At 45.8% G+C, this 25,872-nt stretch overlaps 1 protein-coding gene across 2 annotated transcripts in view; it reads right to left on the reverse strand.

Moving 5' to 3' along the window:
- Window positions 1-25,872, reverse strand: part of LOC121578272 (endothelial PAS domain-containing protein 1) — a 130,651-nt gene that overhangs the window by 26,112 nt on the left and 78,667 nt on the right. For both annotated transcript variants that reach the window (XM_041892530.2, XM_041892521.2), the window contains exon 7: window positions 23,776-23,882. In XM_041892530.2, the coding sequence (XP_041748464.1) occupies window positions 23,776-23,882 (107 nt within the window). The remainder of the gene's footprint in view (window positions 1-23,775; window positions 23,883-25,872) is intronic.

A 25,872-nucleotide genomic window follows, 5' to 3' on the forward strand; every position in this document is an offset into this window, starting at 1 on the left:
AAGAAGAAGGATGAGTACAACACCAAGAACACCATCCCAACCATGAAGCATGGAGGTGGAAACATCATTCTTTGGGGATGCTTTTCTGCAAAGGGGACAGGACGACTGCACCGTATTGAGGGGAGGATGAATGGGGCCATGTATCACGAGATCTTGGCCAACAACCTCCTTCCCTCAGTAAGAGCATTGAAGATGGGTCATGGCTGGGTCTTCCAGCATGACAACGACCTGAAACACACAGCCAGGGCAACTAAGGAGTGGCTCCATAAGAAGCATCTCAAGGTCCTGGAGTGGCCTAGCCAGTCTCCAGACCTGAACCCAATAGAACATCTTTGGAGGGAGCTGACAGTCCGTATTGCCCAGCGACAGCCCCGAAACCTGAAGGATCTGGAGAAGGTCTGTATGGAGGAGTGGGCCAAAATCCCTGCTGCAGTGTGTGCAAACCTGGTCAAGACCTACAGGAAACGTATGATCTCTGTAATTGCAAACAAAGGTTTCTGTACCAAATATTAAGTTCTGCTTTTCTGATGTATCAAATACTTATGTCATGCAATAAAATGCAAATTAATTACTTAAAAATCATACAATGTGATTTTCTGGATTTTTGTTTTAGATTCCGTCTCTCACAGTTGAAGTGTACCTATGATAAAAATTACAGACCTCTACATGCTTTGTAAGTAGGAAAACCTGCAAAATCGGCAGTGTATCAAATACTTGTTCTCCCCACTGTATGTAAATAAGGTATTTCTGTTTTTTATTTCATATACATTTGCAAATATTTCTAAAAACTTGTTTTCGCCTTTGTCATTATGGGGTATTGTGTGTAGATTGACGAGGATTTGTATTTATTTAATCAATTTTAGAATAAGCAAAGGCTAACTTTTTCAAACAGAAATGTGCATCCTGGGGGCGGAGCTAGCATGTTGGAGTGAACGGCTGTGTGTGAGAGGCTCCCGCAACTTTTTTGCGAAATAATCTAACCTAATTTACTTTATTGCACTTGTTACAACAAACTTTTCTTTCTAATACAATATTGTAACTTTTTATGTGAAAATGCCTAGTAATAAGCGACCAAAGGACAATAAATCCACATCAGAGGCCTACTCCCCACCAAACAACGAGACAAACATGACGGAAGGCACAGGTAACAACGTGACACTTACAGAACTTACCCGGGCTTTGGGAGAACTACGTGTTGCTATAGCGGAGGATCTTAAGGCTACTATTGCTGAACTGGACACTAAAATCGAGAGCACCATTCGAACGGTCGCTTCGCAGGGCCAGAGTATTGTGGACCTTGAGAAAGCTTCTGAATTCAACGCTGGTAGGATCGACGAGTTAGAGAAGCTATGCACGTCATTACAGGATAATGTGCAGAGGCTTTCTGTGAAAGTGGTCGACCTGGAGTGCAGATCCAGGCGTCATAACCTTCGCGTGGTGGGTCTGGCAGAAGGGGTGGAGGCGGGCTCTCGCCCCACCGACTTCTTCGCCAAGCTACTGAAGGATGCAATGGGACCGGATGTTTTGGCGTCGGATCCCCTACTGGACCGTGCACATCGCGCCCTTGTCCCAGTGCCTGGACCGGGCCAGCGTCCTCGCCCAGTAATCATCTGTTGTCACAGTTTCAAGACCAAGGATCTTATCCTGCGCGAGGCTGGAATGAGGGGCAACCTGTTACATAAAGGGCACCCCTTTCGTGTCTATGAGGACTATGCGCCCGATGTGGCAAAGCACCGCGCTGGCTACAGAGATGTCATGACCAAACTCTACAAACTCCATCTTCGCCCAGCCTTGCTCTTCCCTGCAAGACTAAGAATTACCCCGCCTTCCGGGGAGAAGATCTGGCTCTCCTCGGTTCTGGACGCAGAGAAGTTTGTCCGGGAATATACTCCAATCCCCGTACAGGTTAGAGTGCCTTATCATTGTGTGTTAAGGTCTGCTCACGGACTCGAATCCATACCATACCATAACGGGTGAAACCGTATTCAACGGTCTCAGCTAGGGCTACCGAACATGTAATACGATGAGCTGACCAATGGAGGGTGGTCAGAGCTCTCACTTAACGTTAATTTCACTTTCATTCCGACTGGGTTTAGAGCGATGCCTGTTTGGGAGGCCTTCCAGGTCGGATCATTGACACTTTCGGATGGATATACTTATATTCCCCCATTTTTGTTTTGTTTCGTTATTTATTTTTCAATTCTTACATTATTCCTGTGCGTACATATAATAATAATTATTTGTACTTTATTATTATTTTCTCTTAGCATTTTAGTATTATGTATGTGTATATTTTAAATTTGTATAGATTATTATTCTGGGGTATGCATGTTTGTGTATGTAGATGTGTGTGTATGGATGGATGTATGTGTGTATGCGTGTGTATGTATCTGTATATATTTAAGAATATTTATTTTATATGTATATTTTTTTTGGGTGTGTGTATGTATGTGTGCGTGTATACGTGTGTATATGTGTGTGTGTGTGTGCGTATATATATATATATATACGTGTGTGTGTGTGTGTATGTATGTAGGTATACACATGTATGTATGTATGTATGTATGTATGTATGTGTGTGTGTGGATGTGTATGTGTGCACATATGTATTTTTAATTTTTTTACATTTTTATTTACTTTGTTATTTTTTTGATTGGGGGGTACGTTCAATTTATCAAAATCCTTGTTCCCTTCTCCTAACCCACAATATGTAACTGTACTGCTGTCTATGTCGGTTACTGATGGTTTATGTTTAGACCGGTATTGCTTAGCAATAGAATCTTGTGATGATACATCTTGCTTATCTCAGGGATTGACCCAAGATTAACCTTAAGTGCGCAATATGTTTAAGTTGCAACTTATTCTGTTTAGGTTTATTAGATGCTAATTGAACACTTTAAGTGCGGGAGCCTCCTCAGTTCATATGTTAGTAGAAGTTCTAGGATAGTGAGAGGTGAGCGCATAGTTGGGATTTTATTTGTGTTTTACCTCTTGTTCGAGGTCGCGCCGTGCTTTTTTGGCATCGGCCAGACAATGTGTTTGTTATTTTTATTTTCATATTTTTTCTGTCCTATGTGTGTATGCCTGTTAAATGTGGGTTGATGGGGGGGTAAAGGTTGGGGAAAGTAGGGGAACAGGGTGGAGAGTAAAGGTGCTTGCGGGGGAGGGGTGGGTTGGATACTGCTCGGGTGTAGGTGCTACATATGCTGATCGTGATGGTTTGGTGCGCTTTCTTACCTTTTTAGTGAGTTACATGTTATGCAGGCCACCATAGGAACTACAAATGAGAGGAGGGCGGGACTTACATTCACTTCCTGGAATGTCAAGGGTTTAAACGAACCAATTAAGAGAGGCAGGGTCCTAGCCCACTTGAAAGCACTTTCGTCTGATATTATATTTTTGCAAGAAACCCATCTGAAAAACAAATCTCATAACAGACTTAAATGTAAGTGGGTGGGACAAGTGTATCACTCTAACTTCTCTGCCAAAACGAGAGGCACAGCGATTCTGGTACGGAAAGGAATTCCCTTTCTACATAAAACCACTATTGTGGATAAAGAGGGTCGTTATGTGATCGTAATAGGAGAGATCCATTCTACTTCTGTAACTCTACTAAATATCTATGGGCCAAACATTGATAACCCCTCTTTTTTCAAAAGAGTCCTTGCCCTGATTCCAGATATCTCCCATACTAATCTGGTCATTGGAGGGGACCTTAACTGTGTACTAGACCAATATTTGGATAGATCCTCTACCCGGCGAACCCCTACCTCCCATTCAAGCGAATTCTTGAATACCTACATAAAAAATTCTAACTTATTTGATATATGGAGGATCTCTAATCCTACGGGTAGGGAATACTCCTTTTACTCTCATGTTCACAATGTATATACTCGAATTGACTACTTTTTGGTTGATGCTAAACTACTCCCCTATACCTGTAATGTGAGATATCATGATATTATAATCTCTGACCACAGTCCACTCACCTTCTCCCTGAGATTGGGTGACATCGTACCAAACGAGAGGGTCTGGAGGTTGAATCCTCAGCTCCTCACAGAACCAACATTCTGTGAACATCTTAAAGACCAAATTACATTTTTCTTTCATACCAACGACAACACAGAGACTTCCCCAGCATTATTGTGGGAAACGCTGAAGGCTTATTTGAGAGGCTGTATCATCTCCTTTCAGACTGCCAGGAGTAGGCAAAACAGAAAACAATTGGTAGAACTGGAGGGACAAATTCACTTACTGGATAGGGAGAATGCTAGACATCCATCTATGGAGAAACATAAACAAATTATGTCTTTAAAATTTAAATACAATCAGATCCTCTCGGCTAAAATTGCTAAATCTTTTCTCTATGCCAAGCAAAAATATTTTGAGTTTGGTGACAAACCACACAAATTACTCGCCAGACAACTTCGAAAAAACGTGAGTGACCGAATGATTCACAAAGTTAAATCTGCATCTGGGGAATTACTCTCCTCCCCCAAAGACATCAATGACAGATTCCGTCAGTTTTATGAGACTCTATATACATCTAAAGCGGATCCTAACCCCTTAATTATGCAAAACTTTTTGGAGGACTGTAATCTTCCTGCCCTGAACCAGGAAGACTCTAACTTCCTGAATAAGGAAATATCTCTTGAAGAAATTAGAGAAACAATTAAATCTCTAAAGAGTGGCAAGACCCCGGGCCCAGATGGATACCCTGGTGAATTCTATAAAACATTCAGCAACATGCTATCTCCCTACCTGCACAAAATGTTGGTTCGGGCCAATGAGGATGGAGCTCTCCCATCTACTTTGGATGAGTTTATTACAGTTATACATAAGAAGGGTAAAGATCCGGAAGAGGTAGGGTCATACAGACCAATATCCCTCCTTAATACAGACCAAAAGATTTTAGCAAAAACTCTGGCTAACAGGCTTAGCACTTTAATTGGCAAATTGGTCCATTCGGACCAGACCGGCTTTATCCCTAATAGAAACTCATTCTTCAATCTCAGGCGCCTCTTCAACATTATGTATTCTCAGAGGTTACCTAACGTGGACCTTGCCGTTATATCTCTTGCGCCTGAAAAGGCCTTTGACCAAGTTGAGTGGCCCTATCTATTCAAGGTCCTACAGAAATTTAATATTGGAGATGGGTTCATAAATTGGATCCAGCTTTTATATAGGAACCCCTGTGCGAGAATACTCACTAACCAATCAATGTCGCCCGATTTAACCTTCACAGAGGGACAAGGCAGGGGTTGTGCGCTGTCGCCTATGCTCTTCGCCCCTAATTATTGAACCTCTCGCTCAAGCGATCAGATCTCATTCAGCAATACACGGCTATAATACTAAAGATACTCTAAATAAGATTTCCCTATACGCAGATGATATTCTCCTCTATGTAACAGAACCCCAAGCTAGTATTCCAGCTATTCTGGAGGTGATTAATTTGTTTGGTACCTTCTCGGGATACAGAATAAATTGGAACAAGAGTGAATTAATGCCCATACGGTTGCAAAACACCTCCTGGCTAGAACATCTTCCAGTTAAGTTATCTTCAAAAAAATGTATCTACCTTGGAATTGTAGTTACCAAACAATACTCCTTACTATTTAAAGAGAATTTCCCTTCTCTGATGCAAAATCTCAAGGCAAACATACAGTTTTGGAGAACTCTCCCAATTTCTCTGCTCGGAAGAATTAATGCCATTAAAATGGTCTTCCTCCCACAACTGCTCTACCTATACCAGAACATCCCAGTATTCATACCTAAATCATTTCATAAACAACTGGACTCTATTATCAATCCTTTCATCTGGGATTATAAAACACACAGGATAGGAAAAACACCTATGTAAATCCAAGATGGAAGGAGGATTGTCTCTCCCAAATTTTATATTTTACTATTGGGCCGCTAACCTCCGCGCTGTTACGTTTTTGCTGGATGACGCAACCCCGCCACCCAGCTGGCTTAACATGGAGCGGGAGGAGTGTCACCCCTTCTCTATTGGTGCCGTGATTTTGTCACCTGTTAATCTGGAGATGTCACTTTACCATAACAATCCTATTATACATAGCACAGTCCGAATCTGGAAGCAAATTAAAGCCCACTTTGAGCTTAGACCAATATCATTCATGCTCCCTGTTGCCAGGAATCCCTCCTTTGCCCCCTCTAACCTTGATAACACCTTTGAGCGATGGGGAGAGTTGGGGATAAGTACCATAGGGGATTTATATATAGGAGGGACCTTTGCTTCCTTTGAAGCGCTGAGGGAAACTTATAACCTTCCCAGAAGTAACTTTTTTCAGATACCTACAAATTAGAGACTATGTTAGAAAACACCTCCCAACATTTGAGAATGCTAAACCTTCCATGTTTGACGGATGCATAAAAATATGCCCCACCTCAGACAAACTGATATCTCGTCTATATGACGCTTTTCAATCTGTTAGCGCACCCTCTACAGATGCCATTAAGGCAAAATGGGAGGAAGAACTAGGGACTGACATTTCGGTGGCAGACTGGGAGGATAGCTTGGAGTATATCCACACCTGCTCCATTAACTCCAGACATCGTCTCATACAATTTAAGGTATTACACAGATTACACTATTCCAAAACTAAACTGCATAGGATATTTCCTGATACATCCCCTATGTGTGATAAATGTCAGGCTGAGCAGGGTACACTACTCCACTGCTTTGCCCTATGCTCTAGTCTGTATGGTTATTGGTGTGGAATATTTGGGGTCCTCTCTGAAGTTCTGGAGACTTCAATAGACCCAGACCTGCTTCTGATAATCCTGGGAGTGTCCGACTCCCTAAACGGATTAACCAACTCCCAAAAACAACTCATCTCTTACAGTCTCATCTCGGCAAAAAAATTAATATTGTTGTTTTGGAAAAGGAGGGAAGCGCCCTCTACCAAATTATGGCTCAGCGAAGTGGCAAAAACTGTACACTTAGAAAGAATTAGATATATTCTGAACAATAAATTATCAACATTTGATCAAATCTGGCAGCCTTTCCTCTCTTACCTGGACCAGTCGGTGCTGTGAATTTGTACTTTTTAACGCACTCTCAATTGTCATATTTATATACCTTTGGGCAGCGTGTGCTGGCCCGACACTCGAGCAGTCGGGAGGGGAATAGGGTGGAATAGGGGGGATAAAGGGGGGTATAAGTGGGGGGGTTACATCTACCCTTTTTCTTTCTACCTGTCCCTGTTCTGTATGTCGTGTTTTGTAATATTTGTTTTGTGTCCAGAACTCTGGGTCTTGTTGTTCATGTCTATTCTCTTATGTTTAGATAAGAACTGTACACATGTATTTCATACCTATACACCATTCTTGTGTGTGTTCAATAAAAAAAATATTTGAACAGAAATGTGCATCCTGTAGCACTAACTCCAAAAAGTTTTGGGACACTGTAAAGTCCATGGAGAATAAGAGCACCTCCTCGCAGCTGCCCACTGCACTGAGGCTAGGAAACACTATCACCAACGATAAATCTACAATAATCGAGAATTTCAACAAGCAAATTCAGACAGCTGTTGTTCTGAAAGAGCTGCAAAATCTGGACCCCTACAAATCAACTGGGCTACACAATCTGGACTCTTTCTTTCTAAAACTAGCCGCCGAAATTGTCGCAACCCCTATTACTAGCCTGTTCAACCTCTCTTTCGTAATGTCTGAGATCCCCAGAGATTGGAAAGCTGCCGCGGTCATCCCCCTCTTCAAAGGGGGTGACACTCTAGATCCAAACTGTTACAGACCTATATCCACCCTGCCCTGCCTTTCGAAAGTTTTTGAAAGCCAAGTTAACAAACAGATCACCGACCATTTCGAATCCCACCGTACCTTCTCCGCTATGCAATCCGGTTTCCGAGCTGGTCATGGGTGCACCTCAGCCACGCTCAAGGTCCTAAACGATATTATAACCGCGATCGATAATAGACAGTACTGTGCAGCCGTCTTCATCGACCTGGCCAAGGCTTTCGACTCTGTCAACCACCACATTCTTATTGGCAGACTAAATAGCCTTGGTTTCTCAAATGACTGCCTCGCCTGGTTCAAATCAAATCAAATCAAATTTTATTGGTCACATGCGCCGAATACAACAGGTGCAGACATTACAGTGAAATGCTTACTTACAGCCCTTAACCAACAGTGCATTTATTTTAAACAAAAAAAGTAAGAATAAAACAACAACAAAAAAGTGTTGAGAAAAAAAAGAGCAGAAGTAAAATAAAGTGACAGTAGGGAGGCTATATATACAGTAAAATAAAGTGACAGTAGGGAGGCTATATATACAGGGCGGTACCGTTGCATAGTCAATGTGCGGGGGCACCGGCTAGTTGAGGTAGTTGAGGTAATATGTACATGTGGGTAGAGTTAAAGTGACTATGCATAAATACTTAACAGAGTAGCAGCAGCGTAAAAAGGATGGGGTGGGGGGGGCAGTGCAAATATTCCGGGTAGCCATGATTAGCTGTTCAGGAGTCTTATGGCTTGGGGGTAGAAGCTGTTGAGAAGTCTTTTGGACCTAGACTTGGCACTCCGGTACCGCTTGCCGTGCGGTAGCAGAGAGAACAGTCTATGACTAGGGTGGCTGGAGTCTTTGACAATTTTGAGGGCCTTCCTCTGACACCGCCTGGTATAGAGGTCCTGGATGGCAGGGAGCTTTGCCCCAGTGATGTACTGGGCCGTACGCACTACCCTCTGTAGTGCCTTGCGGTCAGAGGCCAAGCAGTTGCCATACCAGGCGGTGATGCAACCAGTCAGGATGCTCTCGATGGTGCAGCTGTATAATTTTTTGAGGATCTGAGGACCCATGCCAAATCTTTTTAGTCTCCTGAGGGGGAATAGGCTTTGTCGTGCCCTCTTCACGACTGTCTTGGTGTGTTTGGACCATGATAGTTCGTTGGTGATGTGGACACCAAGGAACTTGAAGCTCTCAACCTATTCCACTACAGCCCCGTCGATGAGAATGGGGGCGTGCTCAGTCCTCTTTTTTTTTCCTGTAGTCCACAATCATCTCCTTTGTCTTGGTCACGTTGAGGGAGAGGTTGTTGTCCTGGCACCACACGGCCAGATCTCTGACCTCCTCCCTATAGGCTGTCTCATCGTTGTCGGTGATCAGGCCTACCACTGTTGTGTCGTCGGCAAACTTAATGATGGTGTTGGAGTCGTGCCTGGCCATGCAGTCATGGGTGAACAGAGAGTACAGGAGGGGACTGAGCACGCACCCCTGAGGGGCCCCCGTGTTGAGGATCAGTGTGGCAGATGTGTTGTTACCTACCCTTACCACCTGGGGCGGCCCGTCAGGAAGTCCAGGATCCAGTTGCAGAGGGAGGTGTTTAGTCCCAGGATCCTTAGCTTAGTGATGAGCTTAGAGGGCACTATGGTGTTGAATGCTGAGCTGTAGTCAATGAATAGCATTCTCACGTAGGTGTTCCTCTTGTCCAGGTGGGAAAGGGCAGTGTGGAGTGCGATAGAGATTGCATCATCTGTGGATCTGTTGGGGCGGTATGCAAATTGGAGTGGGTCTAGGGTTTCTGGGATTATGCTGTTGATGTGAGCCATGACCAGTCTTTCAAAGCACTTCATGGCTACAGATGTCAGTGCTACGGGTCGGTAGTCATTTAGGCAGGTTATCTTAGAGTTCTTGGGCACGGGGAATATGGTGGTCTGCTTGAAACATGTTGGTATTACAGACTCAGTCAGGGACATGTTGAAAATGTCAGTGAAGACACTTGCCAGTTGGTCAGCACATGCTCGGAGTACACGTCCTGGTAATCCGTCTGGCCCTGCGGCCTTGTGAATGTTGACCTGCTTAAAAGTCTTACTCACATTGGCTACGGAGAGCGTGATCACATAGTCGTCCGGAGCAGCTGGTGCTCTCATGCATGCTTCAGTGTTGCTTGCCTCGAAGCGAGCATAGAAGTGGTTTAGCTCGTCTGGTAGGCTTGTGTCACTGGGCAGCTCGCGGCTGTGCTTCCCTTTGTAGTCTGTAATAGTTTTCAAGCCATGCCACATCCGACGAGCGTCAGAGCCAGTGTAGTATGATTCAATCTTAGACCTGTATTGACTCTTTGCCTGTTTGATGGTTCGTCGGAGGTCATAGCGGGATTTCTTATAAGCGTCCGGGTTAGAGTCCCGTTCCTTGAAAGCGGCAGCTCTACCCTTTAGCTCAGTGCGGATGTTTCCTGTAATCCATGGCTTCTGGTTGGGGTATGTACGTACGGTCACTGTGGGGACGACATCATCGATGCACTTATTGATGAAGCCAGTGACTGATGTGGTGTACTCCTCAATGCTGTCTGAAGAATCCCGGAACATGTTCCAGTCTGTGCTAGCAAAACAGTCCTGTAGCTTAGCATCTGCGTCATCTGACCACTTTTTTATTAACCGAATCACTGGTGCTTCCTGCTTCAGTTTTTGCTTATAAGCAGGAATCAGGAGGATATAGTTATGGTCAGATTTGCCAAATGGAGGGCGAGGGAGAGCTTTGTATGCGTCTCTGTGTGTGGAGTAAAGGTGGTCTAGAGTTTTTTCCCCTCTGGTTGCACATTTAACATGCTGGTAGAAATTAGGTAGAACGGATTTAAGTTTCCCTGCATTAAAGTCCCCGGCTTCACCAACTACTTCTCAGATAGAGTTCAATGTGTCAAATCGGAGGGCCTGTTGTCTGGACCTATGGCAGTCTCTATGGGGGTGCCACAGGGTTCAATTCTTGGGCCGACTATTTTCTCTGTGTATATCAATGATGTCGCTCTTGCTCCTGGTGACTCTCAGATCCACCTCTACGCAGACGACACCATTTTGTATACATCTGGCCCTTCATTGGACATTGTGTTAACAAACCTCCAAACGAGCTTCAATGCCATACAACACTCCTTCAGTAGCCTCCAACTGCTCTTAAACACTAGTAAAACTAAATGCATGCTCTTCAATCGAACGCTGCTGGCACCCAACTAGAATCACTACTCTCGACGGGTCTGACCTAGAGTATGTGGACAACTACAAATACCTAGGTGTCTGGTTAGACTGTAAACTCTCCTTCCAGACTCACATTAAGAATCTCCAATCCAAAGTTAAATCTAGAATCGGCTTCCTATTTTGCAACAAAGCCTCCTTCACTCATGCTGCCAAACATGCCCTCGTAAAACTGACTATCCTACCGATCCTTGACTTCGGCGATGTCATTTACAAAATAGCCTCCAACACTCTACTCAGCAAATTGGATGTAGTCTATCACAGTGCCATCCATTTTGTCACCAAAGCCCCATATACTACCCACCACTGTGACCTGTACGCTCTTGTTGGCTGGTCCTCACTACATATTCGTCGCCAAACCCACTGGCTCCAGGCCATCTATAAATCACTGCTAGGCAAATTCCCGCCTTATCTTAGCTCATTGGTCACCATAGCAACACCCACCCGTAGTATGCGCTCCAGCAGGTATATCTCACTGGTCATCCCCAAAGCCAACACCTCCTTTGGCCGCCATTCCTTCCAGTTCTCTGCTGCCAATGACTGGAACGAATTGCAAAAATCTCTGAAGCTGGAGACTCTTATCTCCCTCACTAACTTTAAGCATCAGTTGTCAGAGCACCTTACCGATCACTGCACCTGTACACAGCCCATCTGAAATTAGCCCACCCAACTACCTCATCCCCATATTGTTATTTATTTTGCTCATTTGCACCCCAGTATCTCTATTTGCACATCATCTTTTGCACATCTATCATTCCAGTGTTAATACTAATTGTAATTATTTTGCACTATAGCCTATTTATTGCCTTACCTCCATAACTTGCTACATTTGCACACACTGTATATATATTTTCTGTTGTATTTTTGACTTTATGTTTTGTTTTACCCCATATGTAACTCTGTGTTGTTGTTTTTATCGCACTGCTTTGCTTTATCTTGGCCAGGTCGCAGTTGTAAATGAGAACTTGTTCTCAACTGGCTTACCTGGTTAAATAAAGGTGAAATAAAAATAAAAAAATAAAAAATAAGGCTGTAATGTAACAAAATGTGTAAAAAGTATACTAGAATACTTTCCGAATGCACTGTATTTTTAAATCTTAACTTACTTAGCTAGGGAATGCAGCTAGCTAGTTTAGTCAAACACCCGGCTCAAACAGAAAGGGATGCTATGTTAGCTAGCTGGCTATGGCTATCCAAGACTGGAACTCTTCCAAGTCAAGGTTAGCTTTTGGTTTAATTAATGTATTACCACCGGGGCCCACCTGTGTAACTGCTAAACTGCTTCCTGACTGTACACTCTACTGCATGATTGTAGCGGGTTTACTAACGCACCACGTTAATATGGTGACACAATGATGTAGTCTGTGTGTAGTGGTTAGCGGTTATGGTATGAAGGTTTGGCTTGGAAAGGTGTTTTCGCCTGGTCACAGACAGCTATTGTGTTTTGCACTGAAGTCCAAAAGCGAAGGGAAAAGGTGAGAGAGGAGGAGAGCGCGTAGATGTGAGAAGGAATTACAACAAGCAAAGTGATCGTGCTGTTTGTATGTGGCGGCTATGAAAGTGAACTGTGTCTGCGTGTGATCAGGGGTGTATTCAATCCGCTGATTCTGTTGAAAAACGTTTCTTAACCTTTTTTTTCTTCTTGGTAGTCTTTATAAAATCTACTTTGAGACAAAAGTATACACCTCACACACATGTTTATGGGCTTAAAAAAAGAAAACACCTGTACCATGTCAGATATAGCGTTGAAATGTATTCAATTTTGAGTTTGCATCCCAATATTACACTTTATATACATAATAGAAGACTGAAACATAACAAAACTGTTTGACATAGAAACACTGGATTTACGGTGGTTTAAAAAACAATAATGTTTATTAATTTTGAAATTATGAAACAATATGAATAACATTCCACCCATGAGGCCACTAGGTCATTTGACTGCAGGAAAGGGCTACACAGAATCAAATGGAACGAAACAGGGATAAACATACAGTACCTCGTGTAGCTCAGTTGGTAGAGCATGGTGCTTGCAATGCCAGGGTTGTGGGTTCGTTTCCCACGGGGGGCCAGTATGAAAAAAATGTATGCTCTCACTAACTGTAAGTCTCTTTGGGTAAGAGCGTCTGCTAAAATGTACAGTGGGGAGAACAAGTATTTGATACACTGCCGATTTTGCAGGTTTTCCTACTTACAAAGCATGTAGAGGTCTGTCATTTTTTATCATAGGTACACTTCAACTGTGAGAGACGGAATCTAAAACAAAAATCCAGAAAATCACATTGTATGATTTTTAAGTAATTAATTTGCATTTTATTGCATGACATAAGTATTTGATACATCAGAAAAGCAGAACTTAATATTTGGTACAGAAACCTTTGTTTGCAATTACAGAGATCATACGTTTCCTGTAGGTCTTGACCAGGTTTGCACACACTGCAGCAGGGATTTTGGCCCACTCCTCCATACAGACCTTCTCCAGATCCTTCAGGTTTCGGGGCTGTCGCTGGGCAGTACGGACCTTCAGCTCCCTCCAAAGATGTTCTATTGGGTTCAGGTCTGGAGACGGGCTAGGCCACTCCAGGACCTTGAGATGCTTCTTATGGAGCCACTCCTTAGTTGCCCTGGCTGTGTGTTTCGGGTCGTTGTCATGCTGGAAGACCCAGCCACGACCCATCTTCAATGCTCTTACTGAGGGAAGGAGGTTGTTGGCCAAGATCTCGCGATACATGGCCCCATCCATCCTCCCCTAAATATGGTGCAGTCGTCCTGTCCCCTTTGCAGAAAAGCATCCCCAAAGAATTATGTTTCGACCTCCATGCTTCACGGTTAGGATGGTGTTCTTGGGGTTGTACTCATCCTTCTTCTTCCTCCAAACACGGCGAGTGGAGTTTAGACCTAAAAGCTCTATTTTTGTCTCATCAGACCACATGACCTTCTCCCATTCCTCCTCTGGATCATCCAGATGGTCATTGGCAAACTTCAGACGGGCCTGGACATGCGCTGGCTTGAGCAGGGGGACCTTGCGTGCGCTGCAGGATTTTAATCCATGACGGCGTAGTGTGTTACTAATGGTTTTCTTTGAGACTGTGGTCCCAGCTCTCTTCAGGTCATTGACCAGGTACTGCCGTGTAATTCTGGGCTGATCCCTCACCTTCCTCATGATCATTGATGCCCCACGAGGTGAGATCTTGCATGGAGCCCCAGACCGAGGGTGATTGACCGTCATCTTGAACTTCTTCCATTTTCTAATAATTGCGCCAACAGTTGTTGCCTTCTCATCAAGCTGCTTGCCTATTGTCCTGTAGCCCATCCCAGCCTTGTGCAGGTCTACAATTTTATCCCTGATGTCCTTACACAGCTCTCTGGTCTTGGCCATTGTGGAGAGGTTGGAGTCTGTTTGATTGAGTGTGTGGACAGGTGTCTTTTATAAAGGTAACGAGTTCAAACAGGTGCAGTTAATACAGGTAATGAGTGGAGAACAGGAGGGCTTCTTAAAGAAAAACTAACAGGTCTGTGAGAGCCGGAATTCTTACTTGTTGGTAGGTGATCAAATACTTATGTCATGCAATAAAATGCAAATTAAATACTTAAAAATCATACAATGTGATTTTCTGGATTTTTGTTTTAGATTCCGTCTCTCACAGTTGAAGTGTACCTATGATAAAAATTACAGACCTCTACATGCTTTGTAAGTAGGAAAACCTGCAAAATCGGCAGTGTATCAAATACTTGTTCTCCCCACTGTACCTTTTAAAAGTATTCATCCCACTTGGCGTTTTTCCTATTTTGTTGCATTAGAACCTGTAATTTAAATAGATTTTTATTTGGATTTAATGTAATGGACATTCACAAAATAGTCAAAATTGGTGAAGTGAAATTAAAAAAATAACTTGTTTTAAAAAATCCTAAGAAATAAATAACGGAAAAGTGGTGCGTGCATATGTATTCACCCCCTTTGCTATGAAGCCCCTAAATAAGATCTGGTGCAATCATTACCTTCAGAAGTCACATAATTAGTTAAATAAAAGTCCACCTGTGTGCAATCAAAGTGTCACATGATCTCAGTATATACAGTGGCTTGCGAAAGTATTCACCCCCTTGGCATCTTTCCTATTGTGTTGCCTCACAACCTGGAATTAAAATGGATTTTTTGGAAGTTTGTATCATTTGATTTACACAAGATGCCTACCACTTTGAAAATGCCAAATAATTTTTTTTGTGAAACAAACAAGAAATAAGACAAAAAAACAGAAAACTTGAGCGTGCATAACAATTCACCCCCCCCAAAGTCAATACTTTTTAGAGCCACCTTTTGCAGCAATTACAGCTGCAAGTCTCTTGGGGTATGTCTCTATAAGCTTGGCACATCTAGACACTAGGATTTTTGCCCATTCTTCAAGGCAAAACTGCTCCAACTCTTTCAAGTTGAATGGGTTCCGCTGGTGTACAGCAATCTTTAGGTCATACCAAAGATTCTCAATTGGATTGAGGTCTGGGCTTTGACTAGGCCATTCCAAGACATTTAAATGTTTCCCCTTAAACCACTCAAGTGTTGCTTTAGCAGTATGTTTAGGGTCATTGTCCTGCTGGAAGGTGAACCTCCGTCCCAGTCTCAAATCTCTGGAAGACTGAAACAGGTTTCCCTCAAGAATTTCCCTGTATTTAGCGCCATCCATCATTCCTTCAATTCTGACCAGTTTCCCAGTCCCTGCCGATGAAAAACATGGTGTTCTCGGGGTGATGAGAGGTGTTGGGTTTGCGCCAGACGTAGCGTTTTCCTTGATGGCCAAAAAGCTCAATTCTAGTCTCATCTGACCAGAGTACCTTCTTCTATATGTATGGGGAGTCTCCCACATGCCTTTTGGCGAACACCAAATGTGTTTGCTTATTTTTTTCTTTAAGCAATGGCTTTTTTCTGGCCACTCTTCCGTAAAGCCCAGCTCTGTGGAGTGTACGGCTTAAAGTGGTCCTATGGACAGATACTCCAATCTCCGCTGTGGAGCTTTGCAGCTCCTTCAGGGTTATCTTTGGTCTTTTTGTTTAGTGGTGTTGCAGACTCTGGGGCCTTTCAGAACAGGTGTATATATTCCCCCTCAGGAGACTGAAAACATTTGGCATGGGTCCTCAGATCCTCAAAAAATTATACAGCTGCACCATTGAGAGCATCCTGACTGGTTGTAACCCCGTCTGGTATGGCAACTGCTTGGCCTCCGACCGCAAGGCACTACAGAGGGTAGTGCGTACGGCCCAGTACATCACTGGGGCCAAGCTTCCTGCCATCCAGGACCTCTATACCAGGCGGTGTCAGAGGAAGGCCCTCAAAATTGTCAAAGACTCCAGCCACCCTAGTCATAGACTGTTCTCTCTGCTACCGCACGGCAAGCGGTACCGGAGTGCCAGTCTAGGTCCAAAAGACTTCTGAACAGCTTCTACCCCCAAGCCATAAGACTCCTGTGAACAGCTAATCATGGCTACCCGGACTATTTGCACTGCCCCCCCACCCCCACCCCATCTTTTTACGCTGCTGCTACTCTGTTAATTATTTATGCATAGTCACTTTAACTCTACCCACATGTACATATTACTTCAACTACCTCAACTAGCCGGTGCCCCCACACATTGACTCTGCACCGGTACCCCCCTGTATATATAGCCTCCCTACTGTTATTTTATTTTACTTCTGCTCTTTTTTTCTCAACACTTTTTTGTTGTTGTTTTATTTTACTTTTTTATTAAAAATAAATGCACTGTTGGTTAAGGGCTGTAAGTAAGCATTTCACTGTAATGTCTGCACCTGTTGTATTCGGCGCATGTGGCCAATAAAATTAGATTTTATTTGAGATCATGTGACACTTAGATTGCACACAGGTTGACTTAATTTAACTAATTATGTGACTTCTGAAGGTAATTGGTTGCACCAGATCTTATTTAGGGGCTTCGTCCAGAAGAGCATGAGTCCCCCCCATTGATTTTCTCCAGTAATGCCGCTTGCTAAAGGCCTACCCCCCCCCACTCCCCACACCTTTGCTATTGTCCCTATTATTTTAGTTTTTGGTTATGACATCACTTCCTGTTCCGTCCTCGACAGACAGGGGCAGATACAGACTGGAACCTCCCATGGGAGGTCTGTGATGAGGTATGAATAAAGGAGTCAGGCGCAGTAGGTAAAACACCGAAGTCCAGAGTTTATTCCGTTTACATAAATAAAACACACCCAGCGTCAAAACGAAACTATCACAAGGGAAATATTCCACCTTGGCAATAACAAATGGAAGCGTAGCTCAACCGAGCTACAGTGAGGGAAAAAAAGTATTTGATCCCCTGCTGATTTTGTACGTTTGCCCACTGACAAAGAAATGATCAGTCTATAATTTTAATGGTAGGTTTATTTGAACAGTGAGAGACAGAATAACAACAAAAAAATCCTGAAAAATGCAAAAAGACCCCAAGAACACCATCCCCACTGTCAAACATGGAGGTGGAAACATTTTGCTGTGTTTTTCTGCTAAGGGGACAGGACAACTTCACCGCATCAAAGGGACGATGGACGGGGCCATGTACCGTCAAATCTTGGGTGAGAACCTCCTTCCCTCAGCCAGGGCATTGAAAATGGGTCGTGGATGGGTATTCTAGCATGACAATGACCCAAAACACACGGCCAAGGCAACAAAGGAGTGGCTCAAGAAGAAGCACATTAAGGTCCTGGAGTGGCCTAGCCAGTCTCCAGACCTTAATCCCATTGGAAATCTGTGGAGGGAGCTGAAGGTTCGAGTTGCCAAACATCAGCCTCAAAACCTTAATGACTTGGAGAAGATCTGCAAAGAGGAGTGGGACAAAATCCCTCCTGAGATGTGTGCAAACCTGGTGGCCAACTACAAGAAACGTCTGACCTCTGTGATTGCCAACAAGGGTTTTGCCACCAAGTACTGTCATGTTTTGCAGAGGGGTCAAATACTTATTTCCCTCATTAAAATGCAAATCAATTTATAACATTTTTGACATGCGTTTTTCTGGACTTTTTTATTCTTATTCTGTCTCTCACTGTTCAAATAAACGTACCATTAAAATTATAGACTGATAATTTCTTTGTCAGTGGGCAAACGTACAAAATCATCAGGGGATCAAATACTTTTTTCCCCCACTGTACTCACTCTCACAATGAAACAATCACTCACAAAGACAAGGGGAACAGAGGGAACACTTATACACGTACTAATTAGGGGAATGAGCACCAGGTGTGTGATTGCCAAGACATGACAAGTGGAGTGATGAGAATGGGATCGGCATTAGCTAGTAAGCCAGTGACGACGAACGCCGAAACCTGCCTGAACAAGGAGGGGAGTTAGCCTCGGCGGATGTCGTGACAGTACCCCCCTTGACGCGCGGCTCCAGCAGTGCGCCGACCCCGGCCTCGGGGACGGCCAGGAGGACGCGGAGCAGGGCGAGTTGGATGGTGACGGTGGAAATCCCTCCTTAGGACCCAGCACCGTTCCTCCGGACCGTACCCCTCCCACTCCACGAGATACTGAAGGCCCCCCACCCGACGCCTCGAATCCAATATGTAACGGACCGAGTACGCCGGGGCCCCCTCGATGTCCAGAGGAGATGGAGGAACCTCCTGCACCTCAGACTCCTGGAGCGGACCAGCTACCACTGGCCTGAGGAGAGACACATGAAACGAGGGGTTAATACGGTAATCAGGGGGGAGTAACAACCTGTATGTAACCTCGTTTATCCTCCTCAGGACTTTAAACGGCCCCACAAACCGCGGGCTCAGCTTCCAGCAGGGCAGGCAGAGGGGTAGATTCCGGGTCGAGAGCCAGACCCAATCCCCAGGTACGAAAACCGGGGCCTCCCTGTGGTGGCGGTCAGCGTTCGCCTTCTGACGACGCACAGCGCACTGGAGGCGAACGTGGGCAGCGTCCCAAGTCTCCTCCGCTCGCCAAAACCAGTCATCCACCGCATGAGCCTCGGTCTGGCTCTGGTGCCACGGTGCGAGGACCGGTTGGTAACCCAAAACAAATTGGAAGGGTGTTAGGTTAGTGGAGAAGTGGCGGAGAGAGTTCTGAGCGTATTCTGCCCATGGCAGGAACACCGACCATTCCCCTGGCCGGTCCTGACAGTAGGTCCGCAGGAACCTACCCACATCTTGATTCAACCTTTCCACCTGCCCATTACTCTCGGGGTGAAATCCAGAGGTCAGGCTGACCGAGACCCCCAGACATTCCATGAACGCCTACCAGACTCTAGTCGTGAACTGGGGACCTCGGTCGGACACTATATTCTCTGGTACCCCTGTAGTGCCGGAAGATGTGAGTAAACAGAGCCTCCGCAGTTTGTAGGGCCGTGGGGAGACCGGGCAGAGGAAGGAGGCGGCAGGACTTCGAAAAGCGATCCACAACGACCAGGATAGTGGTGTTACCTTGGGAGAGTGGAAGATCAGTAAGAAAATCAATACTAAGGTGAGACCATGGTCGTTGTGGAACTGGTAAAGGTTGTAGCTTACCCACTGGGAGGTGCCTAGGTGCCTTACTCTGGGCACACACTGAGCATGAGGAAACATACACTCTCACGTCCTTAGCCAAGGTAGGCCACCAGTACTTCTCGGTCAGGCAGAGCATTGTACGACCGATACCTGGATGACCAGAGGAGGGTGTCGTGTGTGCCCAGTAGATCAGACGATCACGGATAAGCACAGGCACGTACTGCAGCCCAGCTGGACACTGCGGTGGAGATGGATCTGTGCATAATGCCTGCAATATATCCGCGTCCATCGCCCATACTACCGGCGCCACAATGCATGAGGTCGGGAGTATGGGGGTGTTGTCTCTGGGTCTCTCCTCTGTGTCATACAGCCGAGACAGTGCGTCTGCCTTCACGTTCTTCCTACCCGGAATGTATGAGTGTGGCGAGGATTCAGCCTCCTCGCTGCCCGAATGTACTCCAGGTTACGGTGGTCTGTCCAGATGAGGAAAGGGTGTTTCGCCCCTTCGAGCCAATGCCTCCACACCGTCAAAGCTCGGACAACAGCCAGCAGCTCCCAATCACCAACGCTGTAGTTCTGCTCCGCCGAGCTGAGTTTCTTCGAAAAGAATGCACAGGGGCGGGGCTTGGGTGGCGTGCCTGAGTGTTGGGATAAGACAGCGCCTCTCCCTACCTTGGACGCATCCACCTCCACTACGAACGGTAGTGATGAATCGGAGTGAGCCAGTACCGGGGCTGAATTGAACAGACCCCGCAATCTATTGAAGGTCAAATCAGCCTCAGCAGACCAGCGGAGCCGGGACGGCCCACCCTTCAACAAGGAGGTAATGGGAACTGCGACCTTGCCAAAGCCCCGAATAAACCTCTGAGAGTAGTTGGCAAAGCCAAGGAAGCGCTGCACCTCCTTCACCGTGGTTGGAGTCGGCCAATTACGCACGGCTGAAATGCGATCTCCCTCCATCTCCACACCTGTGGTAGTAATGCGGTATCCGAGGAAGAAGATTGACTGCTGGAAAAACTCGCACTTCTCTGCCTTGGCATGAAGATCATTCTCCAGCAGTCGGACCAGTACCTTGCGAACCAGGGACACATGCTCGGCGTACGTAGCGGAATACACCAGGATGTCATCGATGTAGACCACCACACCGCGACCAAGCATGTCCCGAAACACCTCGTTCACAAAGGACTGGAAAACAGATGAAGCATTCATCAAACCGTAGGGCATCATCAGGTATTGATAATGCCCCGAGGTTGTGCTCAATGTGGTTTTCCACTCATCCCCTTCCCGAATACGCACCAGGTTGTAGGCACTCCTGAGGTCTAATTTGGTGAAAAAACGGGCCCAATGCATTGACTCAATCACTGAAGGAATGAGGGGAAGAGGATAACTAAATCGTACAGTCACCTTATTCAGTGGTCGATAATCAATGCACGGGCGTAAACCGCCATCTTTCTTCTTCACAAAGCAGAAACTTGAGGAAGCAGGTGAAGTGGAGGGACGTATATACCCCTGGCGCAGGGACTCGGTGACGTATGTTTCCATAGCCTCCGTTTCAGCCTGCGACAGGGGATACACATGACTCCTGGGAGGTACAGCGTCTCCCCGAAAGTTTATCACGCAATCCCCCTCTCGATGAGGTGTTAATTTAGTCGCTTGCGTCTTGGAAAATGCGAGCGCCAGATCATGGTATTCGGGGGGAATGTGCACGGTGGGGGTACTGTCTGGACATTCCACCGTGGTCGCACCAACGGAAACACCTAGACACCTACCCGGACACCCACGCGACCACCCCGTAAGAACCCTCTGCGGCCATGAAAAAGTGGGGTTGTGAAGGGCTAACCACGGAATACCTAAGACTACAGGGTAAGCAGGAGACTCAATAATCAAAAAAGTGATCTGCTCAACATGCGTCTCCTGTGTAATCATGGTGACTGGTACAGTAATCTCCTTAACCAACCCGGACCCTAATGGTCGACTATCAAGTGCTCTGATGGGGAGTGGAATGGATAGGGGAACCAATGAAATGCCTTGACGGTGTGCAAATGCCATGTCCATAAAGTTCCCAGCTGCGCCTGAATCGACTAGCGCCTTACACTGGGAAACTACCAGGTGATCGGGAAAGGAGATAGATAAGGTATAGTGCGCCGCAAAGGGCTCTGAACAATTTTGGGTGTTCGTTACCTGGGGTGATGTGTGAGTACCCTGCATACCGCCTCCAGACCCAAAGGAACGTTGACTGCGATGTGAGGTGGATTGTCCCTTCGTGCCAATAGAGTGGCACTGTCGCTGTCCTCCTGCACTCTCTCGACCGGCGGCTCCCCCCAGCACCATCTGCTCCGGGTCAGAGTCGTCCGGAGTGGGAACGGGCAGACCCCTACCAGGACGTCCTCTGGCTGCTAGCAGATTGTCCAGCCGGATGGCCATATCCACCAGTTGGGAGAACGATAGCATGGCATCACGGCAGGCTAGCTCCCGTCGGACGTCCTCCCTTAGGTGGCACCGGAAATGGTCGCTCAGGGCCCGCTCCTTCTACCCGGACCCCGCTGCCAGCGTCCGGAACTCCAGCGCGTAGTCCTGTGCGGTCCTCGTCCCCTGCCTCAGATGGACCAGTCGTTCGCCCACCGGGTGATCGAAAACGGCCCGAAAGAGGCGAGCAAACTCCCCGTAGTCCTCCAACGCGGCACCTCCCTCGTTCCACACTGCGTTGGCCCACTCCAGGGCTCTCCCACAAAGGCAGAAAACGAGGACGGATACCTTCTCCCGCTCCAGTGTCGCCGGCCTGATGCTGGAGAAATACAACTCTAGTTGGAGCAGAAATCCCTTACATCACGCTGCCGTTCCATCAAACGCCGGTGGCCGGGATATCTGGATTCCTCCAGGGGCTGGGGTGTAGGTGGCTGGATCCGGTTGACCAGCTGGTCTCGATAGATTGGGTCCTCTCCTCTCCAGGCGATGTACTACCTGAAGAACCCGATCCATCGCTTCCCCCAATCTGGCCAGCATCGTGGAATGCTCCTGGACCCTTGCCACAACTCCAGGCATGCAGTCTTCTCCTGCTGACTCCATTCAGCGGGTGAGTGATTCTGTGATGAGGTGTGAATGAAGGAGTCAGGCGCAGGAGGTAAATTATTCAGTTTACATAAATAAAACGCACCCAGCGTCAATACGAAACTATCACAAGGGAAATATTCCACCTTGGCAATAACAAATGGAGAGTAGCTCAACCGAGCTACTAGCTCTCACAATGAAACAATCACCCACAAAGACAAGGGGAACAGAGGGAACACTTATACACATACTAATTAGGGGAATGATCACCAGGTGTGTGTGATTGACAAGACAAGACATGACAAGTGGAGTGATGAGAATGGGATCGGCAGTAGCTAGTAAGCCGGTGACGACGAACGCCGAAACCTGCCCGAACAAGGAGGGGAGGCAGCCTCGACCAAAGTACAGTAGAACACAGCAGAATACAGTACAGTACAGTAGAGTATAGTTCAGTAAAGTATCATGTTCTCTATTGTATTGTACCCTGTTGTACTCTACTCTACTGAACTGAACTAAACTCTAAAACTTGTGAAACATAGACTTCTATGATTGGTTCAGATGTAGTCCGGTCTACTTGAACATGATCACTGGTTGAACTACTTTGAACATCATCACTGGCAGTTTAAAGCTTTTGAAAAAGCTAACATACGTTCATGTGACAGACAGGAGTAATAATAAATGTTCCAATCTTCAGTTGGTTCCATTTTCCTATTTTAATTGGAATAAAAAAATAAAAAAGTGCTATAATGCTTAATTGACAAGTAGAAGTGAATTAAAGCTGCAATATGTAACTTTTTCGGCGACCTGACCAAATTCACATAGAAATGTGAGTTATACTGTAGATCTGTCTCTCTCATTGAAAGCAAATCTAAGAAGCGGTAGATCTGTTCTATGTGCACTATTTCTATGCTTCCCATTCTTAAGTTTTGTTTTTGCGTCTTTAACTTTCTGTTTTGTACACCAGCTACAAAGAGTTGAAAATACAATATTTTTGGTTATGGAAATGTGTGTGTGCTTGTGCGTGTTTGTGTGTCCATATGTGTGTGTAAATGTGTGTGTAGCTAGCGGAGGTTCATACAGAGCTTTACCAGGGAGAGAAGAAGAGATATAAGGTCATCAACAGATGGTTGAGACATTCCCCACCACTTAACAATCATTCTATCTGTTGGCAGGCTTTCAGGCAAGAGGAACATTTGTCAGCCCTGGGTTACAGTGTAGTCAGTTTTAGTGTAGACACTCACGGTTCTGGTGGCTCTTGGTGACACTGTTAGAGTCGAGGGCGTGGTAGAACTCATAGACAGAGCAGCCCAGCAGGTCTTCAGGACTGTAGCCCATCAGCTCAGTGACTCTGCAACACACAGAAATACAGCCACACATTAACTCAGCCAACATCACTTTTCTCTCTCTTTTCCTCCTCTATCGGTCTCTTTCTGACTCTGACACACACACACACACACACACATGCCACAGTCTCTCCTCTCCCTCTCTCCTCTACCACAGTCTCTCCTCCTCGGCTCTTGTACTTGTTATGTAACCCCTGACAGCTGCACCCAGAGGGTTTGTGATGGAGGAAGGAGGAGGGAGGAGGGAGAGGACAGAGAGGAGGGAGGGGGAGGGAGGAGGAAGAGGACAGAGTGAAGGGAGGAGGAGGGAGGGAGGATAGAGGAGGGAGGAGGGAGGAGGAGGGAGGGAGGAGGGAGGGAGGGAAGAGGGAGGAGGAGGGAGGGAGGAGGGAGAGGACAGAGAGAAGGGAGGAGGAGGGAGGGAGGAGAGAGGAGGGAGTAGGGAGGAGGAGGGAGGGAGGAGGAGGGATGAGGCCAGCCAGCCAACCTGCCAGCCAGCCAACCTACCAGCCAGCCAGCCAACCTGCCAGCCAGCCAGCCAACCTGCCAGCCAGCCAGCCAGCCAGCCAGCCAGGAGCACAGATAAGTGCTTCCTCACTGCCTCACACCCACACACCGGTTGTGTTGTTTATTTGATTGAGTGATGTGGGTTTCAATGTGTTTTTACTGCTGAGTGATGTGGGTTTTAATGTGTTTTTACCTCTGAGTGATGTGGGTTTCAATGTGTTCATACCTCTGAGTGAAGTGGGTTTCAATGTGTTTTTACCTCTGAGTGAAGTGGGTTTCAATGTGTTTTTACCTCTGAGTGATGTGGGTTTCAATGTGTTTTTACCTCTGAGTGATGTGGGTTTCAATGTGTTTTTACCTCTGAGTGATGTGGGTTTCAATGTGTTTTTACCTCTGAGTGATGTGGGTTTCAATGTGTTTTTACCTCTGAGTGATGTGGGTTTCAATGTGTTTTTACCTCTGAGTGATGTGGGTTTCAATGTGTTTTTACCTCTGAGTGATGTGGGTTTGGGTGTTAAGTACAGTAGAGAGCTCTAAACTCTCCCAATGAGCCTGCATATTCTTCAGACAGATGAAGGGGATTTGTTTGTGTTTTTACAGGTCAAGGCTCGGAAAACCTGGGCTGTTAATCAATCCCAATGAAAGCACCACTGCTGAAATACAGTTAGGTAACTCAAACTTGAGTAAGAAAAACAGCTGGTGGACCTCAATCATAGGTACTTAATATAAAATCATAGACATTTCTTTAAAAGTTGAAACAACGATGTAGACCCTAGATTAACACGTAGTTTCCATATTGAAAAAGCAGCAATAATGATGATTGCAAGCTTATGGGCCAAGTAGCCTCAATCAAAGTAGCCTCAATCATTAAAAAAGATTCTTAGCCTTGCAGGTGCAACGGTTCAAAATCTGCTGAGACCCGAGCAAGACGGAAAGTTAAATTGAAGTTTAAACCAACATTACATAAACATTTCTGAGTTCCTTCTCTACTTTCCAGCCTCTCTCCTCACGGGCGGTCCAAGAGCAACCCGTGGCGTGCCAGGTGGGAACACCAACCATGACCACTAATGAGCATAATGACGTACGACAGGCATCATGGGCTGTCGCCTCATTTGCGTAATTGGAGCCGATTTGCGCAACGACTAAATAAATACAACATTTGAGAAAAGTAAATGGGTTTCACAGGAAGGTACACGCTGTTCTCAGAAGGAATCTATTGTCTTTGATCAGATTACAGCCGAACCCGAACACTAGCAGCTACGAGGATGGAATGTTTTTCTCCACCGGTGAGACATTGGCTCTAAGATGGCTGCCGTGTCTGTGACGATGTTGGCCCAGAGGGGACAGCAGACACTCCTAACGGGTACATTGATCATCACAGGGACATGATGGTAGGACTTGGACTTGTCACTATTGTCACAGTTGTCATGGTGACATGCTGCCGTGGTTGCAGTGGTGATGGGTGCATAGCGCTCTCTTTGTGTGAAG

Source organism: Coregonus clupeaformis, chromosome 1 (genome assembly GCF_020615455.1).
Source record: "Coregonus clupeaformis isolate EN_2021a chromosome 1, ASM2061545v1, whole genome shotgun sequence".
In the NCBI taxonomy this organism is placed as follows: Eukaryota; Metazoa; Chordata; class Actinopteri; order Salmoniformes; family Salmonidae; genus Coregonus; species Coregonus clupeaformis.